The sequence below is a fragment of the Schistocerca piceifrons genome, chromosome 2 (genome assembly GCF_021461385.2).
Source record: "Schistocerca piceifrons isolate TAMUIC-IGC-003096 chromosome 2, iqSchPice1.1, whole genome shotgun sequence".
NCBI classification, from domain to species: Eukaryota; Metazoa; Arthropoda; class Insecta; order Orthoptera; family Acrididae; genus Schistocerca; species Schistocerca piceifrons.
Window position 1 is genome coordinate 263,759,096 of NC_060139.1, and position 22,794 is coordinate 263,781,889.

Here is a 22,794-nt window from a genome sequence, read left to right on the forward strand (position 1 = left end):
AAAGCAGTTGTTGACAGATGTGAAAATTACCGAACTATCAGTTTAATAAGTCACAGCTGCAAAATACTAACGCGAATTCTTTACAGACGAATGGAAAAACTGGTAGAAGCGGACCTCGGGGAAGATGAGTTTGGATTCCGTAGAAATGTTGGAACACGTGAGGCAATACTAACCTTACGACTTATCTTAGAAGAAAGATTAAGAAAAGGCAAACCTACGTTCGCTTTCAAATTCTGAAGGAGGCAGGGGTAAAATACAGGGAGCGAAAGGCTATTTACAATTTGTACAGAAACCAGATGGCAGTTATAAGAGTCGAGGGGCATGAAAGGGAAGCAGTGGTTGGGAAGGGAGTGAGACAGGCTTGTAGCCTCTCCCCGATGTTATTCAATCTGTATATTGAGCAAGCAGTAAAGCAAACAAAAGAAAAAATCGGAGTAAGTATTAAAATTCATGGAGAAGAAGCAAAAACTTTGAGGTTCACCGATGACCTTGTAATTCTGTCAGAGACAGCAAAGGGCTTGGAAGAGCAATTGAACGGAATGAACAGTGTCTTGAAAGGAGGATATAAGATGAACATCAACAAAAGCTAAACAAGGATAATGGAATGTAGTCAAATTAAATCGGATGATGCTAAGGGAATTAGATTAGTAAATGAGACACTTAAAGTAGTAAAGGAGTTTTGCTATTTAGGGAGCAAAATAACTGATGATGGTTGAAGTAGAGAGGATATAAAATGTAGACTGGCAATGGCAAGGAAATCGTTTCTGAAGAAGAGAAATTTGTTAACATCGAGTATAGGTTTAAGTGTCAGGAAGTCGTTTCTGAAAGTATTTGTATGGAGTGTAGCCATGTATGGAAGTGAAACATGGACGATAAATAGTTTAGACAAGAAGAAAATAGAAGCTTTCGAAATGTGGTGCTACAGAAGAATGCTGAAGATAAGGTGGGTAGATCACATAACTAATGAGGTGGTATTGAATAGGATTGGGGAGAAGAGAAGTTTGTGGCACAACTTGACTAGAAGAAGGGATCGGTTGGTAGGACATGTTTTGAGGCATCAAGGGATCACAAATTTAGCATTGGAGGGTAGCGTGGAGGGTAAAAATCGTAGAGGGAGACCAAGAGATGAATACACTAAGCAGATTCAGAAGGATGTAGGTTGCATTAGGTACTGGGAGATTAAGAAGCTTGCACAGGATAGAGTTGCATGGAGAGCTGCATCAAACCAGTCTCAGGACTGAAGACCACAACAACAACAACAACATGCCCATAAAAAATTATCCTCCTTTCTCGCACTGCATGTGAAAGTGTTGTTCGATTTTCTGGTAGAGAGTTTAATTTTTGATGTAAACTATCTTATTATCTTGGAATTTTGGTCGTGTGATTTTCCTTAAAATTTTTCTTCTCTTTACCTCAAGTTTCTCCATTAGGCCTTTGAAGTTCATGTTTAGTGTTTCTGCTACATACAATGTTTCTAGCTTTATCACTGTCTTGCAATGTGTAATTTTGGACCCCCACGAAAGGGATTATTTGTTGCATGGATCTTTTGTTAGTTGGAAAGCCAGTTCAAGTTTATTTTTCTCGAGTCCATTACTTTGCCTTTCCCAGAATTCCAACTAATCCACTCTCAGAGACATTTAAATTCGTTCACTATTTAAATCTTTTGTTCTTGGAGCTTGAGGTGTTAACGTGAGTTCTCGATGTTTGTCATGACCTCAGTTTTTTTGAAGGAGATGTGGAGACCTATTTTAGCTGCTAGTTTCTTTAGTTCAAGGCCTGTGATTCTTCCATTGTTTCGGCAAACAGGGCCATATCATCTGCAAAAGCTATGCAATTTACCTTAAGGCTCCTCTTTTTGCTACCCAATCTTATACCACTCTTTATATTTGTTTTCCATTCTCTGATTACTTTATCAAGCGCACAACTGAACAGCAACGATGAGTGTCCATTCCGCTGTCGTACCCACGTTTTTATTTCGAAGAGTTCTGATAGTTCACCCATGAATTTAACTTTCGAAAATGTGTTTGTAAGGGTCGCTTTCTTGATATTAGTTGTTTTCTTATCCCAACCCATTTCTTCCAGTGCTGCTAATAGAGATTCTCTGTTAATCGAATCATATGCTTTTTTTTAAATCAATGAAGGAGATTAAATATGTCTTTGCCCTTGATTTTTGGTATGACATAATGTTTATAAGTTTAGTAATTGTGCTGAAACCTCCCAGGTACTGCATGATGTGTCGGTCAAGTTGCGGCTCTGCACTATTCAAAAGGACTTTAGAAATAATCTTGTACGGTATATCCAGGAGTGATATTCCTCTATAATTGTTATGGTCTATCCTTAAGCCTTTCTTGTGGTTAGGGTGGATGAGAGCTATCCTTCATTCTGCGGCTCTCTCTTCTTCTTTCCATATTTTATCGAAAATACATTGAATAGATGTAATTGCATTTTTGCCAGCTTCTTTCCATAGTTCGGTCATTATTTCGTTTTCTACAGACACTTTCTTGTTTTTCTGTTCTAAAGTTACCTTCTGTAGTTCTTCAGACGTTGGTGGTTCTGTATCTGGCTTCTCGCTGTTACTTGGGATGGATTTAAATTTTTCAGGGATGGTTTCACAGTTCAGGAGCTTCTCAAAAACAATGGTTCAAAGGGCTCTGAGCACTATGGGACTTATCATCTAAGGTCATCAGTCCCCTAGAACTTACAACTAATTAAACCTAACTAACCTAAGGACATCACACACATCCATGCCCGAGGCAGGATTCGAACCTGCGACCGTAGCGGTCGCGCGGTTCCAGACTGAAGCGCCCAGAACCGCTCGGCCACCCCGGCCGGTGCTTCTCAAAGTAGGCTAGTATCTTGCAATTTTCCGTTTTATTGTGAGCGATGGTGTAACCTCCCCCCTCACTTACCGACCTTAATGACAGTGAAAAATGAAACCGCGTGTACCTAATGGAAATTTGGGAAAAGCAATCGTCACCGAAGTTAATCTGTCGGTAAAGAGGGAGGAAAGGGTTACATCTAAATGAAAGGAAAAATGCAAATGAAACTGGTGGAAATTAATTTTGAAAAGGGGTAAAGTTAATAAAGAAAGTAAATGTGCGGCCGTTACGTTAACAATTAACTAGCGGTAATTAGATATTTGAGATTTGGGGGAAATCACGGTCGCCAGTCCTAAGGACAAATACTATAGTAACTGAAAAAGAAAGGTTATTACACATATAATTAACACTAGAAGCGTGGCAACTGAAGGTTGACACGTGTAGTGTGAAAACTGAAAGTTTGTCAGAAGTAATAAATTTCGCTACACTCTGACTTAATTTAGCAAAAGAATTAATAAAACCGGAAAATCGAAAGTTAATTTAGTGACTGAAGTTAATAGCGAGCTTTCTTTCTGAAGCACATCGAAATCCAGTAAAATACGGTTAGTCTTGGACTACCTCAACAATCATTTCAAAAGCAACTTGACTCTACGCAATTTAGAAACAAGAGATTTAACTTTGAACTTGAATTAAATGATTCTGAACTATTAACAATAGTAAAATTTAGTACGTACCAAGCTGAGCTGCAGTCACAGGTAAGCTAAAATATGCTAACAAAACTCGCACTCTAAATTTGTGCTCGTGTAACCTAAATACTGTAGCCAGCTACTGAACTTTGAAATTAAAGCAGTGAAATCTAATCATATTATTTTAATGCTGGCGTTTGAATTTCAACGACACTCGGGTTCATTTCGGAAAAGGAAGGGACCCTGCTTGGCAATGCAATTGGGACAATGAGCAACAAACGTTCATGCTAAGTTGCTGTAATTTTGCGAGGCAAATGGAACAATTTGAAAAGCTGAGGTCTGCCATACAGTTCTGAAACTTTACGTGCTTTTAGTCTTCCTTGTTGGTTGATTGAAGGTTTGAAGCCGTCGATCGAGGAGGTGGCGACAGTCACTCATTGTCGGCCGTCGCTGTTGCAGAAGCTGGATGTTGGCGCGCCTTCTTCTCGACACGGTCACCAGGCGAAACGGGCTCTTGATGTGCGCCAGCTAATGCTTCCCGTCCGCGACACCATGTCAGAAACTATCATCGCGAGTCGAGCGCAATTACATGCTGCCAAACCCCGAAAGCGCGGCAACTCGCGGGAGCGTCACACAACACACCTCTGCTCCACTCGCTACTCCAGCCAGACTCTCACTGCCCAGCCCGCGCTCCACGCGGCAGAGTTAACACTACCAAAGATCCTACACACTTTAATTCTGCACACGACCCATCGATGTAATCGTTCGATAGCAGTTTTCCCTAGGCAAGACCCAGCGTAAAAATACAAATAATATTTACGAAACAAACCAATTATAGATCGACATAAGTGCATAAATATATATATATCCAAACAGTAAAGCAATTACAATATATAAAGAGACAGAAATGTCATATCTTGCGGTAGCAAAACAAGGAAAAAAATAATAGTACAATAGATGGAAATAGGAGGATATGCATTTCCGGCGTTACACGTGCCCCACATTGTCTGAGGATGTTCGTGTAACGTAAACAGACTCAGAAAATGTCCCAAAAAAGAAACAGCGGAGATGCATATGCTCAAAACATCATCAAAAGTTTAGCATTCGTCTAATTAAGCATAAATCAATTTTTAGACCATAATAATTGAGTGGAGACACTCCTAATCGTATTCCACTCTGTCATCTTGATCAAAATAAAACAGGTTGACAACATATTAAAATTCATAGAAAACATAGAAAATGGTTTAGCTTTTCTAAAATTGTCAAAATTCCCAACAGTATCAAGAAATGGAATACTATTTACAAAATTAATCAGAGTACATGGTCATAAAAACAGGTAGATCAAAATACGCAAATTAATAATTAATTACATAGAATACACATTTTTACATAACCCTTTCATAATTAATATTCTCGTCATGGGAGTCCATTAAACGCTAAACAAGAAAATAACACACATCAGATCGAAAAAAACATAAATATTGACAGTAGAATTCTTTCAGCTGTCCAGGAAGAAAAACAATTCCGCCTTCCGTACTCGCAAGTACAAAGAATGCCGACAGCGGCCCAAGAGCCAACAGCGGCACAAGAGCCGACAGCGGCTCGCCTCGCCAGTATTGTTGCGCCCGCGTGTGCGGCACGCTTGATCTCACTCGCCCTTGTGACGGCGTTTCCAGAACGTCCGTTTCACTGAATTCTTTCGGAAAAACTCACTCCCGAGTAATCTCAAGGAGTCCATAAACACTATCACAGTGGATAACTCAACACTGTCCATCATCACACGCATGTACTAGCCTGAAACTTAAAACAGCGTCTAAGTACATCGGCAATGACTAGTAAATCACATATTTATGAAATCTTACAGCTATTTACAAAATCATATTTACATTCCTTAATCTACTGTGACTCAGCTGAAAACTTAAACTAGCAGCTTGGATTTTTCAGTTGATTAGATCATGATTAAATTGATTAAAATTAAATTGATTAATCAAAATTAATTACTTATTAATTACAACTTCTTTAATGTCCTCTTGGTCAGTCAAAAGCATGGCAATCTAGCAAACCTTAAATCTTACACTCTATATTTACATATTGTACAAATTACCCATTGTGTGGTATTAATCGATCCTAGGTTGGTACAATTTCAAATCTATTATATTTCGTATACCTAATAGCTTTCCAGAGCTTGGATACTCTAAGCAATAAGCATTTGTGTGAGGTATACCAATGACTTTATATGGTCCATTATAAACAAACTTAAATTTAGAGATTTCATTGTCTATCTCGCTCGATTTCTCATGAGCTTTTACAAGTACTAAGTCTCCGATCGCAAACTTAGCAAAACGCGCTTTAGCGACATGACGACGTATGCGAGCATCGGCTTTAAGCTTCATTACTTCTCGCAAACGATCTTTTTTCACACCAATACTAATGTCAATCCGTGGAGGGAATTTGATTATCTCTTCCACTAAACTTTTACTTCTGTCATCCAACAGGATTTCCTCTGGAGAAAATCCCGTCGATTCATGTCTCAAGGTGTTCATAATTCTCTCAAATACTGCTACATATTTGCCCCATGCCCTATGGTTGTGATGGCAATAGGTACGGCACAGTCGGCCTAGCTCGCGCATATACCTCTCAGCGGGATTCCCAGCCGGACAATAAGCTGAAATATGGATCACCTCGACCCCATTACTTTCCAAGCCTTCATTCCACAACTTAGAAGTAAATTGTGCCCCATTGTCTGATAGAATCGCCTTGGGCTTACCAATATGAACAAAATAATCGTTCACAAGCTTGCTATAGACTGCTTTGGCTGTAGCTTTCCTAATCGGGTATAGTTTGATGAACTTGGAAAAAGCTTCTAGCACTACTAAAATGTAAGCAAAGTTTCCTGATGACTTGGGCAAAGGTCCGTACAAGTCCACGCACAGTAACTCAAAGGTGTCGTTAGGCCTTATACTTTGCATAGGACCACGACTCGTACAGTTGGTAACCTTCACCTTCTGACATAAATCGCAAGTTTTCACTCTGTCAGTAACTCGTTTTAACATGTTGTTGAAATGCACTACTTCACTCAGCTTTTCCGTACATTTCTTTGGTCCACAGTGACCATACGCCAAATGGTAGTAGTCTATTATTTCCGTGACGTATTTGCTGGGCCAGCATACCCGCCAAATATTACTATCTTCACCCTTACGTATGTACAAGATATGATCGTATATCTTGTAATACTTCCTTAATTTCTCTCCTTCTGGACTCTTTTCATCATATCGGGTTTTCACCATATTTAAACAACCATCCTCGTTCTGATGACGACGTAGATTCTTACAAATGTTCATTATTAATTTACGTCCCTCAACTTCTTTAAAATAGTACAATTTGACCACTCCATCTGCCTCATCTTTCAATAGACCTTGATTAGACTCGGGCAACCGCGACAGCGCATCCGCTACGCAATTGTCGGTCCCTTTTACGTAACAGATGTCATAGTTAAATTGCTGTAAATACAGCGACCACCTAGTCAGTCTTTCGTGAAGTAGTTTACAATCCTTCAGATAAGTGAGCGCCTTATGGTCCGTATGAATAATCACCTTACGGTCCCATAGGTAACCCTTGAACTTCTTGAATCCCCACACGATAGCGAGACACTCTTTCTCAGAAATCGGGTAGTTTCGCTCACTTTTTGATAAAGTTCGACTCGCGAACGCTATCGTCCGGTGTTCCTTATCCTCTCCTTTACCAACTTCTTGGAACAGTTCTACCCCCACCCCGTAATTCGACGAATCCGTTCCCAGATGGAAGGGTAGCGATAAATCAGGATGAAATAGTATGTTAGATCTTAACAACTCGTCTTTTAATCTCTCGAAAGCGGTCTGACACCCGTCAGTCCACACAAACGGAACATTTTTGCGCAAGAGGTTATTCAAATTTTCATCATTAAACACTTGTCCTTTTACAAATTTACGGTAAAATCCTGTGAGCCCTAGAAAACTTTTTAACTGTTTCCTAGACTTGGGTGGAGGACAATTCTTTATTGCCTCTAGTTTCTCTGGGTCTTTCGTAATACCAGCAGTGGTAATTACATGCCCTAAAAATTTCAGTTCCTGCTTCACAAATTCGCATTTCTTTAGCTTTAGAGTCATTCCGCCACGGCGCAATGCTCTAAAAACTTCATCTAACAGGTCACAATGGTCATGCCAAGTGGCATTGGCCAGCAATAGGTCGTCAACATATACAGTTAATCTTGAACTCAAAGCCGGTCCTAGCACTTTATCTAGGGCCCTGATGAACACGGACACAGATATATTAAGTCCAAACGGCAGTACTCTATACTGATAACACCTGCCCGCAAACAAGAAGGCGGTGTATGGCCTAGATTCTTCTTCGAGTTCTATTTGCCAGTAGCTAGCTGTCAGATCGAGGCTAGTCATGAACTTAACGTCATGAAAACGTTGCAAAATCTCCTCCATACTCTCTGGTCTGTCTGTTTCACGTTGAACGACCCTATTCAACGTGCGTGCGTCAATCACAATACGCACACTACCATCCCGTTTTGCTACAATGACCAAACCGTTATTGTATGGACTTGTACTTCTTTCAATCACTCCCCATTCGATCATCTTATCTATCTCCCGTTGCACTGCTTCCTTTTTGGACAGCGGTATAGCATACGGTCTCACGAAGAATGGTTCGTGCGGAATTACATGCAACTTGCATTTATATCCTTCCACAAGACCCGGTTTGTCTGAAAACACACTCTTATTCCTCATTATTACTTCATACAGGCCTCGTCTTTGTTCGTGTGTTACGTTTGACACACCGTCTACAATACTTTCCAATTCACTTTCTACACTATTGTCAATGCCGAGATTCCTCACATTACAGTAGTTCAAATTCATACCTACGTCAATACCATTCGGCCAGTTAACAATGTGTATAGGCTGGTATTGCCTATGCACACCGTCTCCTGCCTCGTCAAAACTAACTACTATTGTTTTATCTTGGGACGTACATGTCAACGTTTTGCTTTCGCAGTTAATCACTGCACGGTACTTTAACAGCCAATCTAACCCGATAATTACTTCCGTAGTTAAGTCTGGCACGACGACAAACTCTTGTTCAAATCGTGCCCCACATATCTCAAAGTTGACAAAAATCTGTTTTGTGACCGGTTTACTGGCCTTCCCAGTAGCACCGATAATTTTCACTCCTGTTACTGGCATAACTACGATGCCAGGTCTGTCTTTCAGTAACTCAAATATTTTCCCAGATACAGCACTCAATTCTGCACCGGTGTCAATCAACACGTTTAGTTGTAGGTCGTGCATATTAACAGACACTACTATCTGTCTACACTTGTCCTCGACTGTTTCTTTATTTTCCCACAGTAAATCCTCGTCTATATCCAGGTCATTCCAGAAAAAACCATCCGGCTTTGATCCTAAATCCGGCTTATCTGGCGGCTTTTTCAGCCTCTGTTCACATACAGTTTTAATTTCAACACGTTTGTCCTGAGGCTTAGTCTCTAGCTTCGCCTCCAATACCGAAACCTTTTCCTGTAACTCGTCAACTAGTGAGTGTTGCTTTGCTATCAATTCACTAATTGTCACCTTCGTTGATTCCTCTTTAATCAGATTGATCTCATCTGCCAATCTACCTGGAGGAATGTGCCCAGTCGCATCTGAAATTACTTCCTCTGGATCTGCGCAACCCACACTGCTACCGTCTGACCGCATAACGTCAGCTCTAACCTCATACACGCTGAAATCTATGTGCTTTTCTACCAATTGTGTCCGGCTATCACTAAAATTTTCGTAATCTTTCCCCTTAATACTCTCGCAATGTTTAAACTGGAGGTTTGCGTCGGATGGGTCGGCTACTTCTACCACTATAACTTTCGGTAAAGTCTGCCGGTTAGGGCCAGAACTTTCCGTTACTCCTTCAACATCTAACTCCTGCGGGACGAAACACGACGAATCTTGCTCGTGCTCCCCATTAACATCAACTATTTCTGGTAAAGTCTGCCGGTTAGGGCCAGAACTTTCAATCACTTCACAAATACTATCTTCCTGTGGGACGAGACGCGGCAAATACTGCACGCGCTCCCCATAAACACTTCTCCCATGCAGACCCCTATAATCTCTTAGTTCGTCGTATAAGCGACCGAACTGCCTTAACCAGACCTCATCCCTCTCTGCATCCCCTCGCTCGATGACGGACGTTTTATCCGACATCTGATCTTCTCTCAACAATTGCGAATCATTCTTAAACTCAATCTCCAGTTCCGCTGTGGGTATTACAGCTGGCACCTTATAATCGATTTCCGAAACACTACTTAAATTGTTCTCACAGACAGTGAATGTACCTTCTACTGCCGTGTATACAGCTGATCTACTACTTGTGGGCGCACTCCTTTCTCTTAACACTGGCACACTCTCCCGCCGTTGATTATTCCATACGGAATTTTCATAACGACGACACCTGAGTTTTCTACTGTTATTGGGCCGCCAAAATTTCTCCACGCCCGGTCGGCCCCTCACCGGCGCGGCTAATGGTTTCCCTGTCTCGTCCCAGCAGATACGCTCCCCGGATGCTGCTGAGGCGGCTGATCACACCCTCTGGCGTTATTACTATTCTGTGAAGCCCGTATCACGTTAGTATGATACTGGTTTCCGTCATTCCTGTTATTATTTGCATTGTACCGATTGTTATTACGGTCCGAACCATTATTGTTATTGCTGCCATGGTTGCGGTATGCATTATTCCCGTGGTTATCGTTGTTGTGGTTGCTGTGGTACCCGTTGTTGTTACCACGGCCTCTGCCACTGTCGCGATTATTGCGCCAATTGTCCTCGTCCTCCACTCTTTCCAGGAAATCATTGATTGTCCTGTAATTGCTTCCTACGTATCGTTTTGTACCATCTGGAAGCTTCTTGTAGAGTTCCCAGACTATTTCGGATTCCGTGCGGCGATCACGCAAATATTCCAACTTGCGGATCCAGCCCTCACAAAACTCCCTCATCGAACCGCGCGAATTCGCATCGAAAGGCCTCGATACGACAAATTCGCGCCAGACACTTTGCTGTTTTTGCTCTGACCAGTATTCAGCCAGAAACAAATTTTTAAACTCGTCAAAAGTCAGGTTCGTAATGTCGAGGTTTAAGCCCCAACGCTTGGCATCACCAGCCAGCACATCAATAACCGCATTAATTTTTCTCTCATTAGTCCATGATCTGGGTAAAACTCTTTCACAATTTTTAATGAAATCCGTCGCGTGTATACCGACTTTTTTCAAGGGGTCGAACCGCTCCTCTTTCGTCAACAATTCCGAACTATGTGCACAGATTGGCACATAGCTCTGTTTTTCGTCAAGTTTCTTTTCTAATTCCGACACTCTCGTAATTACTTGGCAAGTGGTTGTCGCAAGCGTTTCCACTTCCCTCTTTTTCTCTTCGCAGGTATTAGCCTGCTCCCTCACTTTAGTGTCTACTTCGGACACTAAAGCCTTTAAAGTTTCCACCTTCTGTTGATCCTCTTTTTTCACTAATTGAATTTGTTCCGTCACCTTATTCTCGATGATCGGAGCAACTGCTTCTCCTACACTTTTCTCGATTCTGCTAATTTCGGAATCAAAACGAGTATTTATGCTCGCAATTTCCGCCTGAACGCCTATCATTTCCTGTTTAAGATTACCGATTTCGGTATTAATTACAACAATATCTTCTTTGATTTTATCAACTTTTGTATTAACAACTCCAACATTGTTGTTAACAACATTAATAGCTTTGTTCTGATTGTCTAGCTTTCGTTCAATCTTTTCAGACTGAGCTTCTTGCTTGGCAGACAGAGCTATAATTTCTGCCGATTGACTCTTGATTTCATTAATCAAAACATTCAATAAATCAGTTAAATTCCCGGAGACTACCGGTTTTACTTGCGTAGCTGGTTCCTCTATACATGTTCCCCCGTATTCATCATCAAGGGGTACAGATTTTATTTTCGCTTCCGATTCCGAAACATTTTCTAAAGTCTGGAATTCCATTTCTGCTCTTTGTTGCGTTTCGGCGGTCGCATCTTTCATGCTAGCCGCCTGCCCCGGAACAATGGGTACCGCTGTGCGCGTTTCCCACTGTTCGACCGATTGTTCCGTATCCAAGTCTACCAAATTTTGGTAATTGTTGCCTTCACTCATTTTAATAATTTTCAATATAAATGCAAAATCTCAACTCTAATTAGGATTCCTCACACGAATATTCTCGCTGACGTATCGACCATTTCGTAACCAGTACTTTGTTACGAGATTTGCACAATGCAAAATTCGTGTCCAGAACAACCTCAAATTTGAAGATCGTCCTGTCACCAGGTCGCCACGTGTAACCTCCCCCTCACTTACCGACCTTAATGACAGTGAAAATGAAACCGCGTGTACCTAATGGGAGTTTTGGAAAAGCAATCGTCACCGAAGTTAACCTGTCGGTAAAGAGGGAGGAAAGGGTTACATCTAAATGAAAGGAAATGTGCTAATGAAACTGGTGGAAATTAATTTTGAAAAGGGGTAAAGTTAATAAAGAAAGTAAATGTGCGGCCGTTACGTTAACAATTAACTAGCGGTAATTAGATATTTGAGATTTGGGGGAAATCACGGTCGCCAGTCCTAAGGACAAATACTATAGTAACTGAAAAAGAAAGGTTATTACACATATAATTAACACTAGAAGCGTGGCAACTGAAGGTTGACACGTGTAGTGTGAAAACTGAAAGTTTGTCAGAAGTAATAAATTTCGCTACACTCTGACTTAATTTAGCAAAAGAATTAATAAAACCGGAAAATCGAAAGTTAATTTAGTGACTGAAGTTAATAGCGAGCTTTCTTTCTGAAGCACATCGAAATCCAGTAAAATACGGTTAGTCTTGGACTACCTCAACAATCATTTCAAAAGCAACTTGACCCTACGCAATTTAGAAACAAGAGATTTAACTTTGAACTTGAATTAAATGATTCTGAACTATTAACAATAGTAAAATTTAGTACGTACCAAGCTGAGCTGCAGTCACAGGTAAGCTAAAATATGCTAACAAAACTCGCACTCTAAATTTGTGCTCGTGTAACCTAAATATTGTAGCCAGCTACTGAACTTTGAAATTAAAGCAGTGAAATCTAATCATATTATTTTAATGCTGGCGTTTGAATTTCAACGACACTCGGGTTCATTTCGGAAAAGGAAGGGACCCTGCTTGGCAATGCAATTGGGACAATGAGCAACAAACGTTCATGCTAAGTTGCTGTAATTTTGCGAGGCAAATGGAACAATTTGAAAAGCTGAGGTCTGCCATACAGTTCTGAAACTTTACGTGCTTTTAGTCTTCCTTGTTGGTTGATTGAAGGTTTGAAGCCGTCGATCGAGGAGGTGGCGACAGTCACTCATTGTCGGCCGTCGCTGTTGCAGAAGCTGGATGTTGGCGCGCCTTCTTCTCGACACGGTCACCAGGCGAAACGGGCTCTTGATGTGCGCCAGCTAATGCTTCCCGTCCGCGACACCATGTCAGAAACTATCATCGCGAGTCGAGCGCAATTACATGCTGCCAAACCCCGAAAGCGCGGCAACTCGCGGGAGCGTCACACAACACACCTCTGCTCCACTCGCTACTCCAGCCAGACTCTCACTGCCCAGCCCGCGCTCCACGCGGCAGAGTTAACACTACCAAAGATCCTACACACTTTGATTCTGCACACGACCCATCGATGTAATCGTTCGATAGCAGTTTTCCCTAGGCAAGACCCAGCGTAAAAATACAAATAATATTTACGAAACAAACCAATTATAGATCGACATAAGTGCATAAATATATATATATCCAAACAGTAAAGCAATTACAATATATAAAGAGACAGAAATGTCATATCTTGCGGTAGCAAAACAAGGAAAAAAATAATAGTACAATAGATGGAAATAGGAGGATATGCATTTCCGGCGTTACATCTCGAAATTGAAGGGTGGGCACTTCATATTTTGATAACCTTTATTTGAACGTTCTGTAAAAGCTTCTTGTGTTGTTTTTAGTAAATTCTTCATCAGTTTGGAGAAGAGTTTTGTTTTAATGAGTCTTTTTAATCCTTTTTATACTTTTATATAACAGATTTAACGCTAATGAAATTTAATCTGCGTTCTTCTGTTTTCTGTGATTGCCAATTTTGCCACGTCTGTTTACCTGTTTCAATGAGGGCATCACATTCAAACGACCACCTAGGGTGTTTTTTGCTTTTTACATTGGGTGCTATCCATTCGGCCATAGTACTGTTTCTCTTGATATCCACCCAACTTCGGGTCTGAATCGTTTCTGTTGCTTTTGTGAATTCATCTGATTTTAATATTTTTTCGGTGTTGTACTCTCGATCCTTGATTTGTTTTACGCATTCTTTCCTGCTTGGGATGACTTTGAACTTAATTTTAGAGAGGTAGTGCTCCGAATTCTAGGTACACCCATGACTACCCTAACGTTCACGATTTCTTTGCGCGAAAATTTCTTTCTTGCCACATGATCAATTTTTAAATTCTCCTAGGTTGGGATTTGGGAGTGTTCATGTCTTTTGCATTCGTGATAGTTTTTTAAAAGCTGTAGATTTAAGAATTAGGTGGTGTGCTTGGCGAAGTTCTATTAGCCTGGTGCAATTCTGGTTTGTTCTTTTGTGGGCAAGATAATCTCCAACAGTTTTCTTATATTTTTTCCTTTACCAATCTATGCAGTAAAGTCTCCAAGAAGAACGATGATGTTTTTTATCCTGAATTTTCTGAATCATATTATCTAGTTGATTCCAAAAGGCTTCTAGTTTTTGTTTTTATTATCTTCATTCATATGTGTTTGGGCATTGATGATTGTGTAGATTTTGTTTGTACTTGTGAATGTAAGACTTGAGTCTCTCCAATGGGGAATCAAAGTTAACTATTGAGTTCAAGATTTTTTGACGACTATAAAGGCTGTTCCAAGATGTGACACATTTTTCATCACTCTCAGTCCCACTTTCTCTTTGTATATCCTAAAAGCTTCAGAGTCGAAGGTATCTGTATCCGCGTATCGCGTTTCTGGAATGGCTGCTATGAGTATGTTGTGGTCCTTTAGCGCATCTGTCAGTTGTTTTAGTTTTCCAGTCTTCAACAGTGAGTTTACATTAAAAGTTGCTAAGTACGTTGGTTGTTTATATTGAAATTTAGCTGGGGTTCCAAGACTTGTCTTCGTGCAATGTTGCAGACTCCCCAAAATCCGAATGTCTGCTGACGTAATGACTTGTGGTGGATCGTCCACCTGGGGTAAAATGGTCTACATCACAGACTTCCGTAATTGATGAACGTTATTTTTGGAGTAGCCCGAGAGCCACAAGAAAATACAGCCAAGATTGGGAGTCTTGTAGGTAGTTCTTCCGCTCTCTCCGCCGTTGGGAATCTAAGTTTCCTCGACCGTCTTTGAGACCGTTGACCAGATTTTACCTAATAACCCTAGAAAGGGGCCCTTAGTGGGTGCTACCATCTGGAGCCAGATGGACCCAGGTTTATTTACGAGCTATTACTCCACCTCTTCCTCCTTCCTCATCACTTGCAAGATAGGGCCCCAAACTTGGGATCGGCACTGCTGGAGTTTCTGCATATACGATTGTACGCTGCTGTTAATATTACCCATCATTCATCTGACCAGAAGACCTCATTTTCTCTCCATCTCACTTCACTAACCCCCACTGCGTATGGACTGACCCATTGCATTTGTAGTTTTAGACTTTCCAGCTTCACTACCACATTCAGACTTCTGACATTCCACACCCGGACTCCTACACTTTTAACATTTCGTTGATTATTTAATCATGTTCTCAAGGTCACCTTCCCACTGCCAGTTCTTTCTAAATTGCAAAGTATAAGGTAGGAAATCGGATGTGTCCTGTAGGAAAGATTCTAGCAGTTATCTAAAGAGATTCAGAGAAATCGACGAAAAGCTGAATCTGGATGTCATGATGGGGATTCGAATGGCCGACATCACGAATATGAGCTCAGTGTCACACCATTGAGCCTTGTCGCTCAATTTTTCCAAATGGAGTCGTTTAATTCTGTGGTGCAGAACTTCATTGATGGCAACTATGTGCTCGAACTTTAAAGTGGTCGTAAGTATCAGTTCTGACGTTTAAAATCCATTCCAGTTTCTATTGTTTTATTAAGGTGAAAAGCTGCTACATATTAGTCATTGTAAACGCTAATGCTTAGGTTCTTTACAGGTCCAGCATGGGGCCGAGGCTGATCAACACGCACTTCAGCGACGTGTGTGCTTAGGTTGTGGCCTCGCGTAGCGTCTTATTTACAGCTGAAGTAAGGAACTGCAGTGTATTCACTTTATAATAAATAAAAGTTGATAGTCTTCATTGATTTCAGTGCTGCTCCAACCCCATAGCCCACGATATTTCAAGTGGAAGTCAGTGAAATATCGTATGGATTCCACACACCAGAAAGAACTGTAAAATTCAGTATAACTGATATGCACATAATGCAATTTGCAATGTATTTATGGAGGTTTATATACGTACTGAAAAAGATTGTGGCAGATTGTTAAGCTTTCTTTTTTCCCAAATATTGGACGATACATTTCACATATTTAGTTCGATTTATGTTTCGACGATTACTTTACTTTATTCTCTTATAAAAATTCTTATCAAATTGAAATCATTTCAAATGGAATTTCTCAACAGGAATGCCAAAACAGTTCACATATGCCTAAAATATTGATGTCACAATTGATATTCCTGAAGGCAAGCTCGCACAGTAAACTGAGACTGCGTCAGTCATCGAAATGAACAACGATCTACTGAGGAGATCAACGAAGAAAAAGAAGCCTGATAAGCGTTCGAGGGTACAATAAGGTACAAATTATCGAGAAATATGAGCATAATTCCTGAACTGGGCGTCGAACAGTTTATGAGGTAAAGCTTAACCGTCGGTCATTTAGAACACAATGGCGTCAAGGCATGTAATTAGTAAAGTTCTGAAACTGAAGATAAACATTACGCCAGAGCTACATGTTATTGGCTCTTGTAATTGTGATCTTGCACTGAAGAGCCAAAGGAACTGGTACACCTGCCTAATATCGTGTAGAACCTCTGTGAGCACGCAGAAGTGTCGTAACACGACGTGGCATGGACTCGACTAATGTCTGACGTAGTGCTGGAGGGAACTGACACCATAAATCTTGCAGTACTGTCCATAAATCCATGAAAGTACGAGGGGTTGGAGATCTCTTCTGAATAGCACATTTCACGGCATCCCAGATATGCTCAATAATGTTCATGTCTGGGGAAATTGGTGCCCAGCGGAAGTGCTTAAACTCAGGAAAGCGTTCCTGGAACCACTCTGTAGCAATGCTGGTCCTTTGGGGTGTCGCACTGTCCTGCTGTAATTGCCCAAGTCCATCGGAATGCGCAATGGACATGAATGGAAGCAGGCGATTAGGCAGGATGCTTACGTACGTGTCGCATGTCAGTAATATCTAGACGTATCAGGGGTCGCATATCACTCCAACTGCACACACCCCACACCAGTGAGAACATCCCCAGCTTGAACAGTCCCCTGCTGACATGCAGCGTCCATGAATTCACTCCATACCTGTACACGTCCATCCGCTCGATACAATTTGAAGTGAGACTCGTCAGACTAGGCAACATGTTTCCAGTCATCAACAATCCAATGTCGGTGTTGAAGGGCCCTGGCGAGGCGTTAAGCTTTGTATCGTGCAGTCATCAAGAATACACGAGTGGGCCTTGGCTGCGAAAGCCCATATCGATGAGACTTGGTGATGGCCCAGCACTGAAATCTGCAGCAATTTGCGGAAGGGCTGCACTTCTGTCACGTTGAACCATACTCTTCAGTCGTCGTTGGTCCCGTTCTTGCAGAATATTTTTCCGGCCTGAGCAATGTCGGAGATTTGATGTTTTATCGGATTCTTAATATTCACGGAACACTCGTCAAATTGTCGTACGGGAAAATCCCCACTTCATCGCTTCGTCGGAGATGGTATGTCCCATCGCTCGTGCGCCGACTATAACACCACGTTCAAACTCACTTAAATCATGATAACCTGTCATTGTAGTAGCAGTAACCGATCTAACAACTTCGCCGTATTCTGCCTTTTTAAACCTCTCTGTATTTGAATACGCATGCCTATGCCACTTTCTTTGGCTCTTCAGTGTATCAACAACTCCTGTTAGCTCACTAGAAAAAGGGTCCACAGAAGCACTGGGTGATTAATACATAAACAAGACAACTGATTTGTTGTTGATGTCAAGCGTCGTTAATTCAATAGTTAATTTTTCAAAGTGTTTCTGTTCCCTTACTGTACTTGATTTAACTGTGTTCCTTTTTTGATACAATGCACGTTCCTACAGCCTTTGAAGCGGATCTACTGGAAGACTGTCATTTCATAAAGTGATAATACTATATGTCATATTATGTATATCGGTCAAAATCTCAACAAAAAGAATGGAAATTACAGAGTGAAATTTCTGGAACCTAACAATACTACCTGTCTCACGTCAGCTATGACGTAACGTGCCCAGTACCCTAACACTATTACGTTCTTCACTTGCAACGTTACAAGATAAAGTAAAATATGCAGCAATAATGTTTTCTCCAGGAACAAAACCATCTGGCAGGCAGCAGAAATGCCTCTACCTTCAAACCGAAGCTAACCCTTCAGTGATTTCCATACGATAAATGCGTCATAACGATAATAAATGTCTGGGAGTTAAAGAACTTCAGATAATTCGTTCAATAAGCACTTGTAACAGCTACGGAAATAAAGTTTGATGTTATTCATTTTCTTTGTGAATGAAGTCAACGGAACGCACAAATAACTAATTCGCTGTTCATAATACAAACTGTGCCGATTTTTGCGAGACCATCGTTACTTCCATTAACACAGTCAATCACTGTTGGAAACTGGTAGTTTTTCAAGGCCACCAGACAAAAAGTTAGTGATACCAGATAGACTCGTAGCTAACACCATGTGGCATCGCCTCACTTCGTCGAGGGAGGGATTCCACGAGTTTCTTCAGGTACACCACATCCAGCTAGAGGCACTCATTGGTATTTAGGACCTACAAAGCTGTCAGATTGCAGGAATGTAAGATTTCACATTCTGTCTCAAACAGTTCCAGGCGTGTTTTATGGCACTGTTACCGGGTAATGTAGCGGGTGCGACACAGTGCATTCGTGCAACCAGGAACACACGTGTCCAGCCCTGTGAAAACAGGCGTTGCCATCTTGGAATATGTAAGCGTGCACCATACGCTAATCAAAAGATATAGGAGTAATTGCAAAACTTGATATCGATAATGTTGAAATAAAGATCACAGTTGGTGTTCGAGGTAATCAGACTGAATGGCAACAATCCACGGTACGAAAAACATCCATCACAGAACCAACCACCTCTGGCCTCAACTATACCATTCACACACTGCAGGTTAAAGGCCTCATAGAGCTGTCGGTCCAATCAGGGGCCTACATTATTTGAAAGAGGCCAAGTCGCAGCTCGTAGGAATATGCCGCACCTTCCAATCGTCTAATGTCCAGTTCTGTGGCCAATTGAAGACGTGCAGCTTCACGTTCCGCTATGTGGGCTGAACTTTCGCGAGGTCCTTTACTCCAGTTTTTCACTGTGTGGAGTTCCCTTCACAACGATGGTTCAAAAACTGACAGAGAAGGACAAGCATTCACTAACAGCTGACATTCCCGTCCAGCGTATACTGATAGTCACTGGAGAGGCGTGACACTGGTCTCCCAGTCCCCGTCAGGATGTTTTCTCGACCGCTGTTCCTGCGCCGTGTTGCATGTTAGTGGGATGGAAATTGTTCGTGGCAGACACGTTGGAGAGTCCGCGTTGATGCGCCAACAAATCAGGCAACTTCATTCACTGCGTGGCCATGGGCACGTCCACAGATGAGAGTTGCTTTCTGTCACGTCTTCTCGTCGACACATCTTCCGCGAGTGGCACTTATCATTTCTACAATCGACAATCGCGTCAGCACACTTTGTATCGCTTTTGTTTTGTGCGAAAATCAGCAGCAGCTGTCGCTATGATACGTGTATTCACAGGCATAAACAGTCACTAGCAAGAAGACTTCCCCAACAGTTGAGATGACTTTTTGAAACCATTTATACGGTGATGTAGGTTACGGTCCAACGTATTGTCACCTGCACCCATTCACCCTGGTGGGCCCTCGTTTACGAGTAATAAAAGAAAAAGCATTTCTGAATTTCGCATGATGCTCTAGTTTTGAAACAATAGTGCCAGACTACTGCCGTAGCGTAATGGCTATTTTGCGATCCTCACATGCTTAAGGTCGTAGGTTCGAATTCCGTTAGGTACTTCGAATCTTTTAAATTTCTATTCAAATGATTTTCATCGCTATTTTTATTCAATTAGCTAGTTTAAATGTAACTTTTTATTTTTCTGTTCCTTTGTTACTTCATTTTAATCAGCGTATTCACTCTTTCATTTGTTCAAATTTTTTCTTTCTATCATTCTCTTTCCACTTGGAATATTTGTGCATGTGAATTTAATTATTGTTATTTATTGGTTTCAATTTAATTTCTTCCCCTTTATCATCTTGTATTCTCGTCCATATTATTGTGTTCATTATTTTTTTTTTCTCATTTTGATGGAATTTCGTTTTACTTATAACCCCTTCCTTCGTTTAGATCTTCATCTGCCGTTATTTTGTGCATAGTACAATAAGAATTTATGTCTTAAATGTCTATGTGATAATTGTCATCAAAAAAAGATGTGTATCTTGTAACGAAAAATATGTTTTTGACCCCATAGCAGTTAACAAAAATAGATATTTTCGTCTTTTTTGACTGATAAAATGGCATTTTCAAATGTTTAAATACTATTACATATAAAAAAATAATGAAATTCACAAGCACAAAGATCTCAAGTTGGAAGAGAATGGTAAGAAAAAGAAATTAGAGCAGCTGAAACAGTTAATACCCTGATTAAAATGACTTGATAAAGGAATAAAAATTTTAAAAAGTTACGTTTATTCCAGTTAACAGAATAAAAATAAAGATTAAAATCATTTCGATGAAGATTTAAAAATAAAAAGTTTCCAAGCACCTGACCAGATTCGAACCATGAATCTTGTACAAGTGAAGATTGCACAATAACCGTTATACTATCACAACAGTTTAACAATACTATTTTAAAAAACTGGAGAGCCTAACGCGGAATTTCGAAATATTTTTTCGTCGATTACTGGCAAACGAGGGCCCAGTAGGATGAAGGGCTGCAGGGTGTGTTACCTTGGACCTTAACCCTCATAACTGTTGGGGAACTCTACGGGTCAGAATGTATGTTATGGCTAGTACCTTGCTCTTTGGGGCTACAGGGTGAAAGTAGGCGGGCAGTGGATGTATATGTATATGGCACCCATCAGCACTTTTTGGTCAGTGTCATATTACAACTGTGAGTGTCATATCGAAGGTTACTTGGCGACACGTGGCTAGGTCACCCCACTCCCCTCTCCTTCCTCTGCTAGCATCGCCTCCCCTCCACCAATTTCCTCTCATCCAATATGCTTTATATGATGTCTGGACACGACAGTGAACAGATCGTTATGAAGCGCCATCAGCTGAGATCGCCCAAAAAGCAGAAAAAGTTTCAAAGTAACTATTTATCCATCAATTAATAACAATATTTTATTAATAATACATAAATATATCCATTTATACTTATGTTTCGTTTTATTCCAGCAGCACAGTGCGCAGAAGTGCTGGATGAGGACACAACTGTTTAACATACGAACATCTGCACTACCACATCAGCATCCCTCAGATGAACTTCCAGATTTATCACACCTGCTGTCTTTCAGCTAATCTGTACATGATCAGAGCTTCCTCAACTTGTTGAGCCTCAGATAACTTCCACCAGAGTACTATTTATAGCCAACACATACAATGAGATGGCTAGTGGTTCAAAATGCATGAGTGTACTCCTAGCATCTGATAGTAACTTTGGAGTAATTATAGACAATGAAAACCTTCAATCTATTGGTGCTAAAGTGCAATATTCATGGTGTGAGTGGAATTATCTTTGCATCATGAGGGATTATATAGAGAAGAATATGATGGATAGCACCCCACCTCACAATCCTTCTGACATTCTTATGTTTGGTCATAAGGTTTCAATAGTTTACATGTACAGTGAAGCTATGCTTGAATTGACCTCAGAGAAACGGCCCATTTACATAAAATCTTGAGGTTTTCAGAATTTGTATAATCTGGTCTGTACACTAGCAATTGCAGTGGATAGAATGTGTATACACTGAAGAGGCAAAGAAATTGGTACACCTGCTTAATATCATGTAAGGCCCCTGCGAGCACGCAGAAGTGATGCAACACGGCGTGGCATGGACTTGACTAATGTCTGAAGTAGTGCTGGAGGGAACTGACACCATGAATCCTACAGGGCTGTCCATAAATCCGTAAGAGCACAAGGAGGTGGAGATACCTTCTGAACAGCACATTGCAAGGAATCCCAGATATGCCCAATAATGTTCATGTCTGGGGACTTTGGTGGCCAGCAGAAGAATGTTCCTGGAGCCACTATGTAGCAATTCTGGGCGTGTGGGGTGTCGCATTGTCCTGCTAGAACTGCCCAAGTCCGACAGAATGCGTAATGGACATGAATGGATGGAGGTGATCAGACAGGATGCTTACATAATATCGAGATGTATCAGGGGTCCCGTATCACTCCAACATCACACACCCTACATCATCACTGTGTGTGTGTGTGTGTGTGTGTGTGTGTGTGTGTGTGTGTGTGTGTGTGTGTGTGTGTTAGGATCGCATGGGCGCCCTATGGCGGGGTCATCAGCGCCCATACAATTATTAAAATAGACTAATTGGGAAATGAAGCAAAATTGCTGTGCATATTTGCACTCTAAATCACCACATAATCACTCTATCTCACATGCACTCTCACGTACACCAAAACCAGTTAGGATGGAATATAGCTAATCAAATCAATAAATTAAGACTCAGAGGAAACAAAACACGGAAGAACTAACAGAAAAGCACAGAGAAATGCGACTGGCTCACCACTTACAAAAAACTAGGGTGAGCCAGCCACCTTGTTGACATGCCATTAGTGAGCCTCCACCAGCTTGAACAGTCCCCTGCTGACATGCAGTATCCACAGGTCCTTGAGGTTGTCTCCATAACCGTACACATCTATCCCCTCGATAAAATTTGAAACGA

The 22,794-nt window shown here is 41.1% G+C and overlaps 1 protein-coding gene across 1 annotated transcript in view; it reads left to right on the forward strand.

The window, feature by feature from the left end:
- LOC124777402 overlaps positions 1-15,890 on the forward strand; it is a 142,715-nt gene extending 126,825 nt beyond the window's left edge. Inside the window, exon 6 of the mRNA XM_047252797.1 lies at positions 15,765-15,890. Within this exon, the coding sequence (XP_047108753.1) occupies positions 15,765-15,787 (23 nt within the window). The 3' untranslated portion in view covers positions 15,788-15,890. The remainder of the gene's footprint in view (positions 1-15,764) is intronic.
- The last annotated feature ends 6,904 nt before the right edge of the window (positions 15,891-22,794 follow it).